We start from the raw sequence: 22,029 nt of genomic DNA on the forward strand, positions 1-22,029 counted from the left end.
AGGGAGGAGTGGGTCCTGCTGGTTTCCGACAGGAGAAGCTGAAGATGAGGAGAGATTCTCCAGGGACAGGAGGGGAAGCTGAAGAAGGGCTCCCTGCACCCCCTCTCTGCCTCCATATCCCCGTCGCCTCGGGCTGAGCCTGGCAAGACTCAAGGAAGGGGACACCGGACGTGCCCTTGGCCCTTCACCAAATTCCTCCCCAGCCCCTGTTCGAGGCCGTTGAGGCGTGTTCTTGGTCTTACCCCCGGAGCAGTGCAGCCAGGGGAGACGCCAGCTGGACGCGAGCTCCCTGCGGTCACCAGATTTCCTCAGATAATCCTGCAGCAGAGGGTAAGTCACCGTGGGCCGCTGCCCCTCCGCTGGCTGTGGGTGTTTGTGTGATGGAGGCACGGGGACGGCACAGCCAGAGTCGTCCTTCAGAACGGACGGGCAGCTTGTCCTCGGCAATATCTTGGTCTGACCACTGTCCACAGTGCTCTTCAGAGATGGGCTGAAAGCCAACCAGAGAGCTGAGGGGGTCTGCAGTGGGCCCGGGGGGGAGCGTGGAGGTGGGAAACGGGGATTTGAGCACTTGAAAATTCGTTAAAGAAAAACAAAACAAAAAAAATAAAGCTGATAACACAAAACTGGGAGGAGTGGTGGATACACCAGCAGGCTGTGCTGCCATCCAGCGAGACCTGGGCAGGCTGGAGAGTTGGGCACAGAGGAACCTGATGAGGTTCAACAAGGGCAAGGGCAGGCTCCTGCACCTGGGGAGGAACAACCCCAGGCACCAGGACAGGCTGGGGCTGAGCTGCTGGAGAGCAGCTCTGCGGAGAGGGACTGGGAGTGCTGGGGGACGACAGGGTGACCATGAGCCAGCAGCGTGCCCTGGCTGCCCAGAAGGCCAATGGTCTCCTGGGGTGCATTCAGAGGAGTGCGGGCAGCAGGGCGAGGGAGGGTCTCCTCCCCCTCTGCTCTGCCCCACTGAGGCCCCATCTGCAGTGCTGTGTCCAGTGCTGGGCTCCCCAGTTCAAGAAAGATGAGGAGCTACTGGAGAGAGCCCAGCGCAGGGCTGCGAGGATGAGGAGGGGACTGGAGCATCTCTCCTACGAGGAGAGGCTGAGGGAGCTGGGCTTGTTCAGCCTGGAGAAGAGAAGGCTGAGAGGGGACCTTGGAAATGCCTCTAAATATCTGCAGGGTGGGGGTCAGGAGGCCGGGGCCAGACTCTTTGCAGTGGTGCCCAGCGACAGGACAAGGGGCAACGGGCACAAACTGAAGCCGAGGAAGCTCCAGCTGAACCCGAGGAAGAACTTCTTCCCTCTGAGGGTGACGGAGCCCTGGCCCAGGCTGCCCAGAGGGGCTGGGGAGTCTCCTTCTCTGGAGATATTCCAGCCCCGCCTGGCCGCGGTGCTGTGCAGCCTGCTGTGGGTGACCCTGCTTGGGCAGGGGGTTGGGTGGGGGACCCCCAGAGGGCCCTTCCAGCCCCCAACATTCTGAGATTCTGTGATCCCGCAGCCGCCTCCTTCCTTCCCCCCCCGGGACACTTAATAAGCACAGCACAGGCAGGAGTAGGTGGGGTGCCAAGCACAGGGCCGCACTCCCCTCTCCGTGAGGTTACGGGCAGATCGAACCCCTCAGCACGCACCCCCCAAGAGCCACGACGCCCGCGCCCCATTCCCAATCCTGAGTATCCGGGAGGTGGGGATAACGCGCCGAGTTCGGAGCTTTCGCAGGAAGCGCAACGGGTAACGCTGCAGAGGGTTTGCGCCGGAGGAGCAACCTCAGCACCGAGCGTCGTGACTCCGTCAAGCCTCCAGCTGCTTTTTTTTTTTTCCCTCCTCTGGCTGGGAAGCCAGCAAAATCTGTTGGATGTTTTTTTTTTCATTAAATGAGCAAGTTAAGAGTTCAAAGTTTATCCTTACAGTTCTCCAGATTAACAGCAAGTTATAAGAAACAATTAAAAAGAAAAACAAATTAAAATTCCACATCAAGGCACCTCCATTTCAGTATTCTTTTGACACGCACAACGGCACGCACGGCCAACTCGCACGCCCTGGGAAGCGTGGATTTCCGCTGAAGCGAGAGCTGAGAGCTGCTCCCAGGCCCTCAGCAGCCCTCGTTTCACCCAGAAGTCCCTGTGTGAGGAAGAGGAGCTGCAGCGACCACTCAGTCCATAGGGCTCAGCTACAGGGCACAACGCCGGCCGCGGGAGCTCCTCTTCCTTCAGGAATTAATTCTATTTCCCATCCTTCCCAGCGGAAGGTGCCTCTGCGATGAGCCCCAAGTCCAGCCCATGGCAGCAGGAGCAGCTTCAGGACAGCCCCCCAGGATCGTCAACGCGATTCCTCGCAGCCGGGCTCCTTCCCAGATATATTTTGTGATAATAATAATAATAATAATACGCAGCCACGGAGAGAGCGGCGACCGTAAGTGGCTGCTGTTCAGAATCCCGGCGCCAGCTTTGCCACCCGAGACAGCCGAATTCCGAGCGACCCTCAGTCCCCAAAGTTTCTCCCTGCTTTGAAATCCCAACTCCCCTGGAACTAAAGCAGCAGCTAAATATGAATTACTACAAAATAACACAATCTAGATTAAATAAACGAGGTCAACAAGACACCAGTTTCCCCTCGGACCGTCGGCGAGAGGCTTCCCACAGCGGAACGCCGCGGTTCAGCGCGGTGGCACCTCCGGCTGTAACGAACCCTTTCCCATTTTAAATCAAAACACAGAATTCCAGCTGCAGCTGAGAAGAAGAACTCAAACCCTCACCCCCCCCGACAGCAGGCTGCCCTTTAGCGAGAAACAAAAAGGTCAAGCACAACCCAGAGGATTCAACTGCAGCGCCGTTAGCTTCGTTCGACTGTATTTAAATAAAATAAAGCATTTTAAAAATTAACAGGTGCTAAAATACCCCCACCGCTTGCACCACGTACCAGCCAAGCCCCGTGCAGCCGGCCCACGCCAGCCTCTCCCCATCCCTCCCCAGGCAGCGCGCGGACGTCGTGTGAGGAGGGCGTTCCGAAGGGTCAGCAGCAGGTTCAAGGCTGCAGCTGCGAGGTCCACGGTGTTCCAGGTGAGGCAACAGGCGAGGAGAGAGCTGGTACGGGCTGGTCCCCCTCCCACTGTGGCCTCCCCCCACGCTGGGCAGTCCCCGCTCACTCAGTTCAGCCCTCAGAGCTTCTTCAGGCGACTGTACAGTTCCCTTTTGCTCTTCTCACCGGCCCAGGTTCGGCTTTTGGTGCGGAAGCGTTTCAAATCTTCTTTAAAGTCCTCGTGGTGCATGGGGCGATAGCTCTGGGGCTCGCAGAAGCTCTGCGGAGAGACAAGATGGTTGAACGTCAAGGTGTGGGCGCATCCAGAGGAGTGTGGGCAGCAGGGCGAGGGAGGGTCTCCTTCCCTTCTGCTCTGCCCCAGTCAGGCCCCATCTGCAGTGCTGTGTCCAGTGCTGGGCTCCCCACTTCAAGAAAGATGAGGAGCTACTGGAGAGAGCCCAGCGCAGGGCTACGAGGATGAGGAGGGGACTGGAGCATCTCTCCTACGAGGAGAGGCTGAGGGAGCTGGGCTTGTTCAGCCTGGAGAAGAGAAGGCTGAGAGGGGACCTTGGAAATGCCTCTAAATATCTGCAGGATGGGGGTCAGGAGGCCGGGGCCAGACTCTTTGCAGTGGTGCCCAGCAACAGGACAAGGGGCAATGGGCACAAACTGGAGCAGAGGAAGCTCCAGCTGAACCCGAGGAAGAACTTCTTCCCTCTGAGGGTGACGGAGCCCTGGCCCAGGCTGCCCAGAGGGGCTGTGGAGTCTCCTTCTCTGGAGATATTCCAGCCCCGCCTGGCCGCGGTGCTGTGCAGCCTGCTGTGGGTGACCCTGCTTGGGCAGGGGGCTGGGTGGGGGGATCCCCAGAGGTCCCTTCCAGCCCCCAACATTCTGTGATTCTGTGTCACGGGAGCAATGGCCTCTTTGATGCTTGCCACCAGAGCCTGGCAGCGACCGCTCGAGCGACTGCCACCAGAAGGAAGAGCAGCACGGCCCCCGCTCCAGGCGGCAGCCTCATACCCAGCGTTCATTTCCAAAGCCGAGCGATGTTCAGGTTACAGCTCCTTCAGAAGCGATCGCTGCCGGATGAGGGACTTGCAGTCCCGCACACAGAGCTCTCGCCCCCAGCTTTTTGCCAGATGCCAACACGTGGAGCCACTCTGCAGCGTTCACCTCGGAACGGCACAGCCATCAACACTCGGCTCTCGGGCCGGCCGGCCCAGAGCATCGAGGCTGCCATCGGCTGTGCCATGCTGCCACCCTGAGGCCCTCGGTCCTTCCCCCTCGGGACAGGAGACCCACGGGGCCCGAAGCAGAACCCAGACGCCCACCACCACAGCGGAGCCGGCAAACCAGGGCTCTCTGAAAACCCCCAGCCACCGAACGGGAAGGTAACCCAGGAGCTGATCCCGAGCACGGGGGCCTGGGGGGGACTAAAAGCCACTCAGGCCGTAGCCCAGCTCCTGTCGGAACAGCAGGAAGAACCGGTGGAGAAAGAGAGAACGGCCGCCGCGGCGCCGAGGCAGCGGCATCAAGAGAAACGCCATCCTCATGACGCTGGTGAGAGCTGCTGGGCCATTTTTAGTTTCCTTTTCTGAGGCTGAAAACTCAAAGCTCACGTTTTTCAGTGTTGCTATTTTAGCATAGCAACTACATACTATAGCTATACAGTATAGCAACTACATACTGTAGCTATACAGTATAGCAACTACATACTGTAGCTATACAGTATAGCAACTATACTGTAGTGCTATACTGTATAGCTATACAGTATAGCAACTATATCTATTGCCATACTAAAATATATTTTAATATATATTAACCTAGACGTCAGGTTTCTAGGGGTTATACGGCCAAGCCCCTCTTCCCTCCTAGTCCTTGCGAGCTGAGCAGCCTTAAACTCCTTCAAACAACATTTTGAACTCCTGCTTGCCATAAGATGGCAGATACCAGTTATATATATTTTACTTTTGAGACAAGTGGAAAAAACTTTCAGCTGTGGCAGAGACAGCTCTGAAGCGCGAAACAGGCTTAGAGAAGCGAAGGCAGCCTCGCTGCCAGACGTTCACCGCTCTCAGTACAGCAGAGCAGGGAAAGCTCCCCCAGCAAAAGACGCCCTACTCCAAGGAGAAGTCCGACTGAGTATGAACACATGGGTATTTCTTAATCTGTTGTCTCCTCTGAGCGTGGAAGAGGTGAATTGAAGAGAACGTTACTTACACGGCATCTCAGGAAGAAGTCCCTGTAGCCCCCCTTCAGGACGTAGAGCTCCGGGTAGTGGAGGTTGGGGTATTCGTTACCCAGCCTGTCCCGCTCTCTCACAAACCGGCACCTGCAGCGGGAACGAATCCGGCGTTAAAGGCATCCCAGTGCGCCAGCCCTGGCTGCCCAGAAGGCCAACGGTCTCCTGGGGTGCATCCAGAGGAGTGTGGGCAGCAGGGCGAGGGAGGGTCTCCTCCCCCTCTGCTCTGCCCCACTGAGGCCCCATCTGCAGTGCTGTGTCCAGTGCTGGGCCCCCCAGTTCAAGAAAGATGAGGAGCTACTGGAGAGAGCCCAGCGCAGGGCTCCAAGGATGAGGAGGGGACTGGAGCATCTCTCCTAGGAGGAGAGGCTGAGGGAGCTGGGCTTGTTCAGCCTGGAGAAGAGAAGGCTGCGAGGGGACCTTGGAAATGCCTCGAAATATCTGCAGGGTGGGGGTCAGGAGGTTGGGGCCAGACTCTTTGCAGTGGTGCCCAGCGACAGGACAAGGGGCAACGGGCACAAACTGAAGCCGAGGAAGCTCCAGCTGAACCCGAGGAAGAACTTCTTCCCTCTGAGGGTGACGGAGCCCTGGCCCAGGCTGCCCAGAGGGGCTGGGGAGTCTCCTTCTCTGGAGATATTCAAGCCCCGCCTGGCCGCGGTGCTGTGCAGCCTGCTGTGGGTGACCCTGCTTGGGCAGGGGGTTGGGCTGGGTGACCCCCAGAGGTCCCTTCCAGCCCCCAACATTCTGTGATTCTGCGACTCCGACACAGCCGTTCGCATCCTGGGCTGCATCACATCCCTGTCAGAGGTGACAGCCCACATCCACGCGTGCCCACAGTCCCCGGTGCCACCCCGCGAGCTTTGCTCCCGACCAGCACAGCAGCGCGCCGTTACCCAGGGGAGCGCGGGAGAACTCACATGCGAGGGCCTCGCTCTGCAGAAAACTCGCAGTGGAACACTACTATCACTCGCTTGTTCTCCGAGGGCTGGATTGGCTTCTTCAGCAGGTAGTCCTCCACCTCCTCTTCCATGTGCAGGTTTACAGCACCCTGTGAAGGCAGAGTCACGCCCGAGCACACGCAGTGAGTGGAGAACAGTGGCAAACCTGTCCCTCCTCCTTGCAAGCCATCTCCTGGCCTTCCGTTTCCTAGAGGAGCTCTGGCCACCCTCGCCAGCCATGGGGAACACGGCTTCAAACCCGCACAGACGTCACGCAGAGGCTGACGCTGGGTGAGCTGGACCTGTTTCGGATTGACTTCAGCAGCTGTAGGTAGTGGCTCGCTGGATTTCCCTCCCCAGAAAATGGTTTGGGTTGGGAGGGACCTTGAAGATCATCTGGTTCCAACCCCCCTGCCATGAGCAGGGACATCTTCCACCAGCCCAGGGTGCTCAGAGCTCCATCCAACCTGGCCTTGAGCCCTGCCAGGGAGGGGGCAGCCACAGCTTCTCTGGGCAGCCTGGGCCAGTGCCTCACCACCCTCCTGGGGAAGAATTTCTTCCTCATATCTCATCTCAATCTGCCCTCTTTGAGTTTATAGCCGTTCCCCCTCGTGCCATCACTGCACCCCCTTGTGCAAAGCCCCTCTCCATCCTTCCTGTAGCCTCTCCAGGCACTGACAGCTGCTCTAAGGTCACCCCGCAGCCTTCTCTTCTCCAGGCTGAGCAGCCCCAGCTCCCTCAGCCTGTCCTCCCAGCAGAGGTGCTCCAGCCCTCGGATCGTCTTCGTGGCCGGTCTGCTTGCTCAAGCAGCAAACTTCAAGAGCAGTTATCTTTGGCACAGCCATCTGTTCTTTGAATTCTGTGGCCAAAATGAGGTTTAAATACTCTAGTTTCCCTAGAAACCAGGATGCTGGACACCAAGAGCCTCACGTCCTGCTCTGGAACCACCTCCCTGCTTGGCACACAGGCCACCTCCTCTTCCTTAAGAGGAACGTTCCCTCCTTTGAAGGAAAAGTCATTTTATGAACCAGGTATGAGCTCAGCACCCCAAGGTTCACACGGGGTAACAGGATCCCAGACTCCGTGGGGCACTTGGGCGTCTCAGCCGTGACCCAGACACACGGCCTTGGCTCCCCACGGCTGAAGAGCAGCCCCACACGGTGCCAAGGGCCCCACTTTGCCCTGGGGGCAACTTCAGACAACTCCTCACTGCTCTTCCAGGGGCAACCCACCTTGATGTGTCCTCCTTCGTACTCGTACGGGTATCTACAATCAATTATCACGCACTCCTTGATGAAGCTGGCAAACTTCCCAGTCAGCACAGACACAATCTGGGGAAAAAACGAAAGTTTTGTCGTTTTAAAATGTGTTTGTGCTGCGCTTTCTTTTTTCTTCCTTCCCAGTAAGGATTTTTCTTACTGTCCCTGCAGCACCTACCATTTCCGAGTCGATATATTTTAAATCTTGATGTTTCCCAGCGACGGTGTGGAATAAATAACCCTGGAAAACAGACAGCATTGAACTGAGAAAGCGCCGAGCGTGAGCCACAGAGAGGACAGCACAGTGCCCAGCAGTTCAGTTCGTAACACGGATGCTTACTTGACAAGAATCTCTTCAGCAAAGCTCAGAACCAAGAAATGTAAAATTCGGGGAGGGCAATTTTTTTGTTTTGCCCCTATCCTGATGGGATTCTGGAGATCTTTTGGAACCACCACCAACGAAATGTTTTGTGTCTAAGCTCTGAAAGCACCCTGCTCGCCCACAGCCTCTCAGCAACGCAAACACGCGCCGTTAGAGAAGGGAAGTGCTTCATCCGAGCTGCTTCGAGCCAGCTCTGCCAAGAGAGGCCATGAACGCACCAGAACGAACGCTGCACCGTGAAATCACTTGAATTACCTTCGAGAAGTCGCCAATGAGGTCTCTCTGGTCACTGTCCAAAATGCTTTCGATCTCCGCCGTGGAGGATTGTGTCTTGACCATTTTCAGGCTCTAGAGGAACACGGGTTAGAGATCAATGCCGAGCACCGGCAGCAGAGAGATCTTTTTCCCCAGAGCACCACAGAAAACGCAGAGTTCACTCTGAAGCCCCGGACCACGACTCCCCAGCTTCCCCTCTGGATCAAGGCAGAACTCCCGGCTGCAGAGACTGCAACAACTGCACCAGCTCCCCTGATCCCCCACACCAGGCACAGAGAAGGTGCCTGGTTTTGCAAAGTCAGCAATTCACCTGAAGAAGCTCGCTCATTAACCCTCAGAAGCTAGACACCTCTATCAGACCCTCTCCTAATTGCTTCTCCGTCACAACGTCAGATATGCCAAGCCACCAACCGTTGAATCCTCGGCAGGCGTTCCAGGCAGGCTTTTCCTCTTCTTGCTTTTCCCTGGAGAATTCTCTTCCTGGGACCTCTCCATCCTTTTCTGGGTGGTCCTTCCTACACCACCAGGCAGAGATGAAGAGCCAAACAACCGGCAGCGCTTGACCTGCAAGGGGGGAAAGAAGTGAAGGGTTGTCCAGCAAAAAATTTAGATTAGAAACCAAGCAAGCCTCAGGCTCTCAGACCCTTGCAGACTTTGCCTTATCAAAGACACCTCACAGCAGCAATGGGATGTTGGCAAGGCCATCTGAACTCCTACGCTGGTTTCTCGCTGTGCAGGTGGGTTTGCTTGGAGCAGGGTGAGCACTATGAAGTGCTAGCAAAGTGCTTTATACCAATTAGCAGACAATCTATCAGCAGATTAAGGGGCTGGACTCTAAACTCCCTTCACAGTCCATTGGCAGAAGATTCCAGGCATTCCAGGTAAGCATGCAAAACTCATTTGAGATGCATCAACGAGGATCTGATAAGGGAAGTCATTCTTTCATTTATGAAATGTTTTTGAAAAAGAAAATTAATGCCTAGATCCGTGCACAACGAGCATTGTTCTGCGCTGACGAAGCCTCCCAGGTAAACAGGAGATAACAGACCCCTGACGGGGGTTTGTGCCCTGTCTTGTTTTGTTGTTGTTAGGGACAGAGAGACAGTGTGGTCGCTTGTCCCCAGCGGCGAAAACGGCTGCCAGAACCCAGGCCCGGGCCTGTTGTGCTCTGCCAGAACACTCACCCGATTGTCCGTTTTCCTCATGACCAGCGGCGCAGTCCAGAGGCTCGCCACATCAGATGGCATCTCCTCATCGTTCTGAGGGAAAAAAAGAAGTTCATTCTCATCTGTTTCACCGTGGGCAGAGACTGTAAATAGCTACAGCTTCTGCACGGCTCGGGTAAACAGTCCCGTGGAATCCAGCTGTCAGAGCAGCTTCAGGAATTGCACAGAATCCCAGCATGGCAGGGGGTGGAGGGGACCTCTGGGGACCCCCCACCCAACCCCCTGCCCAAGCAGGGTCACCCACAGCAGGCTGCACAGCACCGCGGCCAGGCGGGGCTGGAATATCTCCAGAGAAGGAGACTCCCCAGCCCCTCTGGGCAGCCTGGGCCAGGGCTCCATCACCCTCAGAGGGAAGAAGTTCTTCCTCGGGTTCAGCTGGAGCTTCCTCGGCTTCAGTTTGTGCCCGTTGCCCCTTGTCCTGTCGCTGGGCACCACTGCAAAGAGTCTGGCCCCGTCCTCCTGACCCCCACCCTGCAGATATTTAGAGGCATTTCCAAGGTCCCCTCTCAGCCTTCTCTTCTCCAGGCTGAACAAGCCCAGCTCCCTCAGCCTCTCCTCCTAGGAGAGATGCTCCAGTCAACTCCTCATCCTCGTAGCCCTGCGTTGGGCTCTCTCCAGTAGCTCCTCATCTTTCTTGAACTGGGGAGCCCAGCACTGGACACAGCACTGCAAATGGGGCCTCAGTGGGGCAGAGCAGAGGGGGAGGAGACCCTCCCTCGCCCTGCTGCCCACACTCCTCTGAATGCACCCCAGGAGACCATTTGCCTTCTGGGCAGCCAGGGCACGCTGCTGGCTCATGGTCACCCTGTCGTCCCCCAGCACTCCCAGTCCCTCTCCACAGAGCTGCTCTCCAGCAGCTCAGCCCCAGCCTGTACTGGTGCCTGGGGTTGTTCCTCCCCAGGCGCAGGACCCTGCCCTTGCCCTTGTTGAACCTCATCAGGTTCCCCTGCGCCCAGCTCTCCAATTACTAGTCCAGTACTCAGTGGAGTAACGGAACAGAGTCGAGACGTTGGAGAAGGTAAGCTACATCAGTTCATTGGCTGATTAACAGTGAGATTCCTCCATAGCTTCAGCAGGAGGGTTGGACTAGATGACCCACAGAGGTCCCTTCCAACCCCTACCATTCTGTGATCTCCAATTCAGTTAGAAACAGTCTTCTATTTAAGTGGCTCGAAAGCAAATACTACCTCACTTTCAGCAGGTTTCTAAACAAAAACGCCCGCTGTTCAAATCACTCTCTCTGGGAACGCGAGTCCCATCGGCCAACAGGAACAGCAGCAATTCTTCAACTGCCTTTCACAGCCCTGAGTAAGCCCCACTGCCTGCACTAGGACAGAACACCTATAGGACACAGGACAGAACACCTATAGGACACAGATGCTGCCGTCTAAGAGTTGAAAGAGGTGATGATAACTCATCTTCCAGGACTCCCTAGCACCTCGCTTTCTACAGTTTGACCTACCACGCTGGCTTCTGCTAGAACACCCATGGACACCTAACTGGCAGGCTATTCACGCCAGGCAGAGCTTATTTTGAAATGTCTGTCCCGTTCCCTCTGTACGCACCTTCAGATCTTGCTCGTCTAACAGCTCCAGGAATCCATCGTCGTCTTCGCTTTCAGAGGAGGTCAGAGAAGACTGCTGCAGGAAAGCCAGCCCGTGGTTGTCCTGTTCACCCGTGGGCGCTTCGCCCCTGGGAAACTGAGACAAAAGCAGCCACATTTAGAACATTCCTTTGCTTTGCTGCAGGACGCTGTGCCCACCACAGAGGTGACGCCGTGCCTCTCGCTGCACTGCGGAAAAACACGGTGGTTATTCCGTCACCTTGAGCAAACCCCAGGCTGGGTTCCAATACTTTGATCCCTGTGAGTGCTTCATTAGCCTCGTTAAGCCCTTCTTCTCTGGAAGAAGCCACCCAGGGAAGGTGGAGAGCAGAGAGCGGGCGGTGACAAGAGGAACAAGAACTAATAGCAGCTCTGCAGCTGATGGGCACCAGATCCAGAGCGCTAAGCGGGAGGAAGGTCTACCAGATTCAAGGAGCAGAGACAAGACTCAGCCCCCCAGCTCTGTTTCTGTGCGAGGACCCATCACGTTTTTTCAGTCGCTTTTCCTAAGCAATAGGATATGAATAAGGTATTATTTTCTTCCTGAAAGCCATATCTGGACATAAGATCCAGTCGCATCTACAGAATCACAGAATCGCAGAATAGTAGGGGTTGGAAGGGACCTCTGTGGGTCATCTAGTCCAACCCCCCTGCCGAAGCAGGGTCACCTACAGCAGGCTGCACAGGATCTTGTCCAGGCAGGGCTTGAATATCTCCAGAGAAGGAGACTCCACAACCTCCCTGGGCAGCCTGTTCCAGTGCTCCGTCACCCTCAGAGGGAAGAAGTTCTTCCTCATGTTCAGACGGAACTTCCTGTGCCTCAGTTTGTGCCCATTGCCCCTTGTCCTGTCGCTGGGCACCACTGCAAAGAGTCTGGCCCCATCCTCCTGACACCCACCCTTCAGATATTTGTAGGCATTTATAAGGTCCCCTCGCAGCCTTCTCTTCTTCAGGCTGAACAAGCCCAGTTCCCTCAACCTCTCCTCCTAGCAGAGATGCTCCAGTCCCCTCCTCATCCTCGCAGCCCTGCGCTGGGCTCTCTCCAGTAGCTCTTCATCCTTCTTGAACTGGGGAGCCCAGAACTGGACACAGTACTCCAGATGAGGCCTCACCAGGGCAGTGTAGAGGGGAAGGAGAACCTCCCTTGTCCTGCTGGCCACACTCTTCTTGATGCACCCCAGGATCCCATTGGCTTTCTTGGCAGCCAGGGCACGCTGCTGGCTCATGGTTAACCTGTCGTCCACCAGGACACACAGGTCCCTCTCCGCAGAGCTGCTCTCCAGCAGGTCCACCCCAAGCCTGTACTGGTGCCTGGGGTTGTTCCTCCCCAGGTGCAGGACCCTGCACTTGCCCTTGTTGAACCTCATCAGGTTCCTCTCTGCCCAGCTTTCCAGCCTATCCAGGTCACGCTGAATGGCAGCACAGCCTGCTGGTGTATCTACACCGCTGGCTTCCTTGTTCCAAGCGCACCTGCCGTATAAATATCTGCTTTATTGATAGTAAAAACAATTGCAAACTAAATTCCTTGATTCTGCATCGGTGCCCAACCCTCCCTTGACTTCCTGCAGCATAACCTCAGCTCTGCGTTGACTCATCTGTAACAGAGCAACCCGAGCTTCCAGCTTCTGACCATCTCTCGAGCCAGACCCGAGGGGAGTTTCTCTTATCTGGCAGACAGAGATTTTCTATTTGGCACATGAATAGTGATGATTAACAGCGCTGCCTCAGAACCTTGATGCAATTTTTCTTGCCCCCAGACAGCAGGTATGCAGAGGATTAGGTGCGAATTAGTTGTGAAGAACACTGTAGCACTTACTGTCCCAGCTGGAGAGGAATTCTGCCTTGGTCCAGGAACACCTTTTCCATCGTGGGAATGGAGGTGCACAGCACAGCGAGAAGCTGGTTTGGTTGGCTTCTTAAACTCAAACGATTCCTGAGTTAAAAAGTGAGCAAAGTGAGCCTTTTACCAAAATTACAAACTGTGTAAGCCGCTCGGATATTTTACCTTTTCAGGGTTTTTTTTAAGCTACCTGACATTTTGGATTTACGTTCCCTGCTGCCAACAGGAATAATCTGAAAGTGAATTTTTTCAAATGAAAGTTATTACAGTAGTGACTCACTCAACATAACCAAGCTTTTATCTTTTTGATATCACCTACAGGCTTAACACTTTTCTATTCCTTTTGTCAGTCGACTTCTCTGCAGGAAAAAAAAAATAAATCCTTTTTCAAGGCAGCCAAGGCCGTCTCCCGACGCCCGCCCTTCCGTGGAGCCCTCCCGGGATCCTACCGATGGCATTTCCCACAGCAAGGCCTTCCGGACCAAGAGGACATTTGGGCTGTGAGGAGCCAGGGCTCCCCGTGCCAGCAGCACAGAGAGGAGGTGATCTGTCCCAACGGCTTTCTGCAGGCACCCCTCGTAGCTACCGAAATCTGGCGCTGCGAATATGCCACAGCCTACAAGGAGTCAGGTTCAGCAGCGTGAAGGCAGAGCCACAATAATAAAATTTTTATTAACTTCTAATCGGTTTGCAGTCGCTATAATCAGCGCTGCGGCACCGATTCTCTTAGTTCCCCTACAACAAGCTATGCAAAACTTTGTTATGTCTGAACCAGAGAGTAAAAGAGAATAAAAAAAGCCTTTTCCACCACATCTGCTGTTGGAGGGGTCCTCGGTACCACCTCCTACACTACAGCAGAAAGCCACACTTACGTTCTCCTTGTTTTCATCTTCTTCCAGTACTTGGAAGCCGTCGCTATCCAGGGAATCGGAATGGTTTCTCTTCAGGGCAGGACTGGATCCCAGCAGGCTTTGCTGCAAGGTTCACAGAAAAGCGCCAGGTCAGCGCCGTGCGGCCGTGTCTCTGCACGGCTACGTTTCAAGCAAGACAGCGGTTAATAAGGACCAGAAGGTCTCCAGCTCAAAATTGGTGCAAGCTACGTGCAGGAGCCTCTTCTGCTGCCATCTCTACAGGTACCAAAATGCTCCTGCCACCGCAGTGACAAAGCCACGTCACTGAAGTTTCACACCAGCTCGAGTGAGGTTTCGAACTTACAAGCTGTAATTTGGACAGTTTTCATTAAGCACCGCAGCAGCTGTTCTTGAAGCCAGAAAATTAAGAAGTTATGAAATGTATCCAACTAGAAAACACCCAACACGGGAGATCCTTTAACATTTCTACAAGGACCAACACCACCCTCGCTTACTGGCAGTGAGTGTATTCTTCTGAAAGGCGTTCGAACGCTGCAATGAAAAAGAACCAAGGTTTATTTCAACTTTTTGTTTTAAAAGACAGCAATATGAGTAAAACCCACTCCCCCCCCACCCCCCAGTAAAACTCCATGAGGTACAACAGTCACTGACAAAGAAGGGAAACCAGAAGTGCACTTACTTCAGCCTGCTGGGTTTCAGAATTGCCTTCTCAAACCTACGAGCAAGCGAGAGGCTTCACGGTTAGCACTGAGGGACGGCACGCGAAAAACCAACCTTGTGTTGAAGTCACGGAGCGTGACGCTAAGCGGAAGCCAACGTGCTTCTCGATGCCACCTTGTCCTTCTCAAAAAGCTATTTATAGCTGGCTTATCCCCTTCCTAGTTCTTGAAGCACTAGCCAGACTCCTTCTGCCCCTCCTTTCCCCAAGCTCTTGTCAGCCTTGTTTAGACAAGAAGCTAGGTTAAAGGAGGAAGAGCTCAGGAAATCGGAGACCGAGGGCGTCTGCCCCCCATCCCAGGGGACAGAAGATTAGGAAAAGAAAAATAATCTAATGGAGAGTGGCAAATCCCAAGCTAAGAGCAACTGCTTGGTATCAGTTAAGGCATATCCAAGCCTAAGTTATAATTTAAGTGTTAGTGAAAACTGCAATTTGGCGCTGCCTCAGACCCCTGGTAAGAACCAGACTGAGCCTGGCGCTGGCACAACTGAACTGGTTAACAGCTTAACTCAGCCCCAGGACTTGTGAAGCGCTCCGGGACGCAGACCAGACAGAAAGCCTGGCACCATCGAGCTGCGCAGCACCGCAGCACACGCTGCTGGAAGTCCGAGAGAGCAGAGCCCGCGGCACGGACGCCAGCAAAGCAAACGCCACGTCCAGCCGCTCGTTAGCCTACGGTTGTTAACGATGCAACGCGAAATGCCCGAAGCCGGGCCGAGCGTATGGGTACGTACATTTCCTCCATGGTATCGTCCGAGGTGGCAGGACCAGGTGAATCCAGAGCACAACCTGCAGAGGAGACACAGGGGTTTTTACCGAGCGGCATCTTCGCACCTAGGAAACGCGAAGGATTGGGCGCCGCTACAGATTTCCTCCGAAACACCCCGAGCTGAGAGGAGGCTGATGTCGAAAGCCCCGTCTGCAGCCTCATCCCTAGCGTAGAAGGAAGCGACAAGGTGCTGTGCAGCCTGCTCTGGGTGACCCTGCTTCGGCAGGGGGTTGGGCTGGGCGACCCACAGAGGTCCCCTCCAACCCCTGCCATGCTGGGATTCTGTGACAGCTGCAGATGCTCCACGCTGCTGGGTTTTGACCACTGATAATCAGCTGCTAGTGCTTGGGGAAAAAATGGGCATAATTAATAAAAGCACTCCTAGCCCTGCCTGGGGTGTGCTACGGAACAGAGCGTGACCACGTGCCACGCAACGCTCTTGGCTTATTTTCTCAAACATGTTAATTAACAGCTTGGTCCCTCAGGGATTTTTTAAAGCCCTGTTTCTAGTTACACCTCTTTACGGGAAGAAATTCTGGGCTCGTTCCAAAGCAGCAGCCCAAAGGCTCTTAACGCACGCGAGGGGACCGGGAACAGCACGCGCTCCGTCAGCGCAAACCCAGTGAAACGTCGCAGCGTTTAAGCACGGTCAAACCTGCAGCCTAATTAAGCGCAGATCCCCGAGGAGTTCTGTGTTACGGCCGTGCTGACGAGCCCCAGCGGCAGCCCAGCAGCTCACCAGCTCCTCCCCAGCCCACCACGACAAGGCTTGTGGCTACGATCGAAACAAACCACCTCAAAGAATTAATCTGACACGACAGGTCTCAGCACAGCAGAAACCCGACTCGTGAGTCTGGAGTACTCTGTCCAGTGCTGGGCTCCCCAGTTCAAGAAAGATGAGGAGCTACTGGAGAGAGCCCAGCGCAGGGCTACGAGGATGAGGAGGGGACTGGAGCATCTCTCCTAGGAGGAGAGAGTGAGGGAGCTGGGCTTGTTCAGCCTGGAGAAGAGAAGGCTGAGAGGGGACCTTCGAAATGCCTCTAAATATCTGCAGGGTGGGGGTCAGGAGGCCGGGGCCAAGCTCTTTTCAGTGGTGTCCAGTGACAGGACAAGGGGCAACGGGCACAAACTGAAGCAGAGGAAGCTCCAGCTGAAGCCGAGGAAGAACTTCTTCCCTCTGAGGGTGACGGAGCACTGGAACAGGCTGCCCAGGGAGGTTGTGGAGTCTCCTTCTCTGGAGATATTCCAGCCCCGCTTGGACAAGTTCCTGTGCAGCCTGCTGTGGGTGACCCTGCTTCAGCAGGAGGGTTGGACTAGATGACCCACAGAGGGCCCTTCCAACCCCTACTATTCTGTGATTCTGTGAGTGTTTTGCAAGCGCTGAAGACCTGCTTTGGTGACAGGAAAAAGAAAAAAGCCAAGAAGAAAGTGAGCAAGCTTGGTTATTCTATCCCACTCCTTTAGCCATTCATCAAGTTCCTGCGAAGGCTGGAAGTACCACGCACAGGCAGACTGGTGCATGAATTCAGGTGGAGACACCAAATCCCATCGCTGGGCTGGACCAGTGCAGTGCCAGAAGCTTCCCCGATTCTATAGGTCATGGGGTAATAACTTATTTCAAACATCTCACCTGAAAAAAATGCTTCTGGGCAAGTATCAGTACTAAGATGCAGCTCCCCCAGGTTCCAGATAAACAATCAGCTTGTGTCAACAGAAGGCCACAAAAAAAAAGCCCGAGCCACACGACAAACCCTGCTCAGTTGCCTCAAATCGAGCGTGCGGGGCAGGTAAGCACAGTTGGGGTTTAAGGAGAGAAACCACACGGTGACGATGCGATTTCATCAAAGCCATTGCCCTCCAGAACCACAGCCCCAGCACTTATGAGGTTCAACAAGGGCGAGTGCAGGGTCCTGCGCCTGGGGAGGAACAACCCCAGGCACCAGCACAGGCTGGGGCTGAGCTGCTGGAGAGCAGCTCTGCGAAGAGGGACTGGGAGTGCTGGGGGACGACAGGGTGACCATGAGCCAGCAGCGTGCCCTGGCTGCCCAGAAGGCCAATGGGATCCTGGGGTGCATCCAGAGGAGTGTGGGCAGCAGGGCGAGGGAGGGTCTCCTCCCCCTCTGCTCTGCCCCACTGAGGCCCCATCTGCAGTGCTGTGTCCAGTGGTGGGCTCCCCACTTCAAGAAAGATGAGGAGCTACTGGAGAGAGCCCAGCGCAGGGCTACGAGGATGAGGAGGGCACTGGAGCATCTCTCCTAGGAGGAGAGGCTGAGGGAGCTGGGCTTGTTCAGCCTGGAGAAGAGAAGGCTGAGAGGGGACCTTGGAAATGCCTCTAAATATCTGCAGGGTGGGGGTCAGGAGGACGGGGCCAGACTCTTTGCAGTGGTGCCCAGCGACAGGACAAGGGGCAACGGGCACAAAGTGAAGCCGAGGAAGCTCCAGCTGAACCCGAGGAAGAACTTCTTCCCTCTGAGGGTGACGGAGCCCTGGCCCAGGCTGCCCAGAGGGGCTGGGGAGTCTCCTTCTCTGGAGATATTCCAGCCCCGCCTGGCCGCGGTGCTGTGCAGCCTGCTGTGGGTGACCCTCCTTGGGCAGGGGGTTGGGCTGGGGGGTCCCCAGAGGGCCCTGCCATGCTGTGATGCTGTGAACACGCAACTCCCAGCCCTTGTGAGCCGGTATCCACAAGGCACCGCAGCCTGGAGAGCGGTGGGAATCCGACTCGGAGGGAGCCCTATCTCGGGTATCGTGAGCTGCCCTCACCTTCGGCCGTCTGTCCTGCCAGAAAGGCTGACGCTCTCCTGATAAGGCGCTGACCTGCCGCCACGTCCAGGGCAGAACATCAGGGCAGTCAGAAAACGGCAGCGATAAACATCGCGCTGGAGCACAAAAGCACGACGGGTCGGCGACCGCATCTGAACAGCCATCCTAAGTCCCCCCTCTGGGGCAGAACCAGCTTTTCCTCTACTGCTAACACACTCCAGGAGAATTAAAGCAATAAAAAACCCCACCAAAAACCGAGCCACAACCTAAACAGTTTGGGTTTGCCCACTTTCCTCCTTTCAGAGGAGTGGCTGCGGGGACTGCAGCACGAGTTCTCCATCCCAACCAGCGGAAGCCACGGGAAGACACGACGCTTTCCATTTCCCGCTCGTTATTTACTAATTGGGAAAGCCGTACCTGAGTCTGTTGATTCCGATGACACCATTCTTTGTAAGCCACTGGTGTTCTTGTTCCCCAGGTCCTGCTCGCCGCTTTCACGGTGGCTGCAAAGGAAGTCAGGAGTTTTAAATGCTCACGGAAGCGAGAAACACAGCGTAGGAGCTTAAGAAAACAAAACCTGAAGCTGAAGTCCCCGTAGGTGTTAGATCACAGAATCACAGAATAGTAGGGGTTTGAAGGGACCTCTGTGGGTCACCCAGCCCAACCCCCTGCCCAAGCAGGGTCACCCACAGCAGGCTGCACAGGACCTTGTCCAGGCGGGGCTGGAATATCTCCAGAGAAGGAGACTCCCCAGCCCCTCTGGGCAGCCTGGGCCAGGGCTCCGTCACCCTCAGAGGGAAGAAGTTCTTCCTCATGTTCAGACGGAACATGATCTGAGGGCGTTTGTGAGCGTGGTGCTCTGGGCAATCATAGCCTGCAGCCTTCATCATCGGCCGGGTGGAAGGATCCCAGCCGGGGATCCCCGCAGATCCTGTGCTCCGTGCACGGACAAGGCCACCCCCAGACCACCACGGGGGGTTTTAAGCGTCGGGGGGGTGGGGGGGGGGTGTTCAGGCATCGAGAAGAGGGATGGGGGGGTACGCATCCAGAAGAGGGTGGGGAGACTGAGGCAACCAGGAAGGGGGGTGGGCGGTTGAGGCATCCAGAAAGGGGGGGGGGGGGGCGGTTGAGGCATCCAGAAAGGGGGGGGGTTTGAGGCATCCAGAAAGGGGGGGGGGGTTGAGGCATCCAGAAAGGGGGGGGGGGGGGGTTGAGGCATCCAGAAAAGGGGGGGGGGGGGTGTGGGTGGTTGAGGCATCCAGAAAAGGGGGGGGGGGGCAGTTGAGGCATCCAGGAAGGGGGGGGGGGGGGGGGGGGGCGGTTGAGGCATCCAGAAAGGGGGGGAGGGGCGGTTGAGGCATCCAGAAAAGGGGGGGGGGTGTGTGGGTGGTTGAGGCATCCAGAAAGGGGGGGGGGGGGCGCTTGAGGCATCCAGAAGGGGGGGGGGGGGGGCTTGAGGCATCCAGAAAGGGGGGGGGGGGGGGCTTGAGGCATCCAAAAAAGGGGGGGGGGGGGGGGCTTGAGGCATCCAAAAAGGAGGGGGGAGGCGGTTGAGGCATCCAAAAAGGGGGGGTGGGGGGGAAGATGAGAAGACCCACGAGGCCTCACTTTTTTTGGGGGGGGGAGGCTGAGGTCCTCGAGGCCTTGCAGTTGGGATGGGGCGGTTTAGAACTTGGGGGGGGGGGGTGGAGGAAGGGGGGGCGACAAGGAAACCCACGAGGCGTCATGGTTTTTTTTTGGGGGGGGGGGGGCGCCGAGGTCCTCGAGGCCTCGCAGTTGGGATGGGGCAGTTTAGAACTGGGGGGGGGGGGGGAAGACAAGGAGACCCACGAGGTCTCACTTTTGGGGGGGGGGCGAGGTCCTATAGGCCTTGCAGTTGGGGGGGGGTGGTTTAGAATGGGGGGGGTGGTTCAGAACTTGGGGTGGGGGGGAAATGAGAAGATCCACAAGGCCTCACTTTTTTTAGGGGGGGGGCTGAGGTCCTCGAGGCCTTGCAGTTGGGGTTGGGGGACGGTTTAGAACTCGGGGGGGGGCGGTTTAGAACTCGGGGGGGGGGGGCGGTTTAGAACTCGGGGGGGGGGGCGGTTTAGAACTCCGGGGGGGGGGGGGCGGTTTAGAACTCCGGGGGGGGGGGGGCGGTTTAGAACTCCGGGGGGGGGGGCGGTTTAGAACTCCGGGGGGGGGGGGGGCGGTTTAGAACTCCGGGGGGGGGGGGGGCGGTTTAGAACTCCGGGGGGGGGGGGGGGCGGTTTAGAACTCCGGGGGGGGGGGGGGCGGTTTAGAACTCCGGGGGGGGGGGGGGGCGGTTTAGAACTCCGGGGGGGGGGGGGGCGGTTTAGAACTCCGGGGGGGGGGGGCGGTTTAGAACTCCGGGGGGGGGGGGGGCGGTTTAGAACTCCGGGGGGGGGGGGCGGTTTAGAACTCCGGGGGGGGGGGGGCGGTTTAGAACTCCGGGGGGGGGGGGGCGGTTTAGAACTCGGGGGGGGGGGGGCGGTTTAGAACTCGGGGGGGGGGGCGGTTTAGAACTCGGGGGGGGGGGGGCGGTTTAGAACTCGGGGGGGGGGGCGAGGAGACCCACGAGGCCTCACTTTTGGGGGGGGTGTGAGGTCCTCGAGGCCTCACAGTTGGAGTGGGGGGGGGTGGTTTAGAACTTGGGGGGGGGAACACGAGGAGACCCACGAGGTCTCACTTTTTTTGGGGGGGGGGGGGCTGAGGTCCTCGAGGCCTCGCAGTTGGGGTGGGGGGAGCAAAGGAGGAAGGAGCCCCCCCAGTGAGGCCTCGGGGGGGGGGGGGGGGCTCCTCAAAGCCTCGCTGCAGGGGAGGGGGCACTGAAGGAGAAGAAGAACTCCGCCAGGCCTCAGGCTGAGGGAGAAAAGGCCCCAGGGGCCTGGCATGGCTGGGGGGGGAGCTTCCTCCGGCCCCGCTTCGGGCCCTGAGGGGAGAAATGGGGGGGGGGGGGGGGGGGGGGGAGGAGGGAGCCTTGACTGACCCGCGTCCCAGCTGCTCCATGGTGAGGCGGAGGTCGGTCACCGGCGAGAGGTCGGCGGGAAAAAGCGACTTGACCACGGCGGGAGAGACCGGGGAGAGGAGCAGGAGGCGGCGGCGGTGGGAGCCGCCCGCCGAGGCATCCATGAGAGCCGAGCGCGCAGCTTCCCGTCCTCCTGTCAGCGCGGCCCGCAGCGCTTTGACCCCGGCCGGAACCCGTCGCCCGCTCCGAACCTGGCGCCAAACTCCCCCTCGGCCAATCAAAACCCTCCTCGCCGTGACGTTTCAAGTGGGCGGTCGTTAGGGGAAGAAGAGGTTTCTCCCCGCCCACCGCGCTCGCTCTGACCAGTAAGAACGGCGGCGGGCGCCTCGCTCCCCGCCTCCAACTGTTGCTTGACGTCGCTCCTGCCCAATAGAGAAGCCCTCAGGGAGCGGCAATGCGAGCCGGAGGCGGGGGACTACATTTCCCAGCATGCAGCGCGGAGGGCAGGCAACAGCTTCCACACGTCGCCGCCCCCCCCCCCCCCCCCCCCTCCGCGTTGCATGCTGGGAAGTGTAGTCCCCGCCTCGCTGAGGCGCCGCCATGTCTCCCGCTGCCTCCCCGTAGCCGGGCCCCCCCCCCGCGCCGCGCCTGAGGGAAAAGCGGGTAAAACCGGGAAAGATGAGGGGGGAAAAAAGGTCACAGCGGGTAACCAGGCTCTTCCTGGGAATGAGCGGCAATTGGGCGCTCCAAATAACAGATGCCTGGCTTTCCAGAGGACCCATCGCCTCCCCGGCCTTGCCTTTTGCCTGCCCAGGACGGAGGCAGCGGTGGCTGGGCCGTGGAAAGGAATCACAGAATGGTTTGGGTTGGGAGGGACCTTGAAGATCATCTGGGCTCAACCCCCCTGCCAGGAGCAGGGACCCCTTCCCCCAGCCCAGGGTGCTCAGAGCTCCATCCAACCTGGCCTTGAGCACTGCCAGGGAGGGGGCAGCCACAGCTTCTCTGGGCAGCCTGGGCCAGGGCCTCACCACCCTCATGGGGAAGAATTTCTTCCTCAGATCTCATCTCAATCTGCCCTTTTAGTTTAGAGCCACTCCCCCTTGTCCTATCACTGCACCCCCTTGTGCAAAGCCCCTCTCCATCCTTCCTGTCGGCCCCTCCA

At 57.3% G+C, this 22,029-nt stretch overlaps 1 protein-coding gene across 1 annotated transcript; it reads right to left on the reverse strand.

The window, feature by feature from the left end:
* Nucleotides 1–2,962: 2,962 nt before the first annotated feature.
* On the reverse strand, nt 2,963–21,065 carry CDC25A (cell division cycle 25A). The gene is made up of 16 exons (XM_075417505.1): nt 20,889–21,065; nt 18,317–18,402; nt 15,105–15,159; nt 14,332–14,367; nt 14,147–14,183; nt 13,653–13,754; nt 12,757–12,873; nt 10,903–11,037; nt 9,296–9,370; nt 8,523–8,675; nt 8,091–8,183; nt 7,632–7,694; nt 7,427–7,525; nt 6,174–6,304; nt 5,235–5,346; nt 2,963–3,294 (listed from the first exon to the last, which is right to left on the reverse strand). Exons 1-16 carry the CDS (start codon nt 21,029–21,031, stop codon nt 3,154–3,156), a joined length of 1,578 nt encoding a protein of 525 aa, XP_075273620.1. The 5' UTR covers nt 21,032–21,065; the 3' UTR covers nt 2,963–3,153.
* Between the last annotated feature and the right edge of the window lie 964 nt (nt 21,066–22,029).

The sequence above is a fragment of the Opisthocomus hoazin genome, chromosome 4, assembly GCF_030867145.1.
Source record: "Opisthocomus hoazin isolate bOpiHoa1 chromosome 4, bOpiHoa1.hap1, whole genome shotgun sequence".
NCBI lineage: Eukaryota > Metazoa > Chordata > Aves > Opisthocomiformes > Opisthocomidae > Opisthocomus > Opisthocomus hoazin.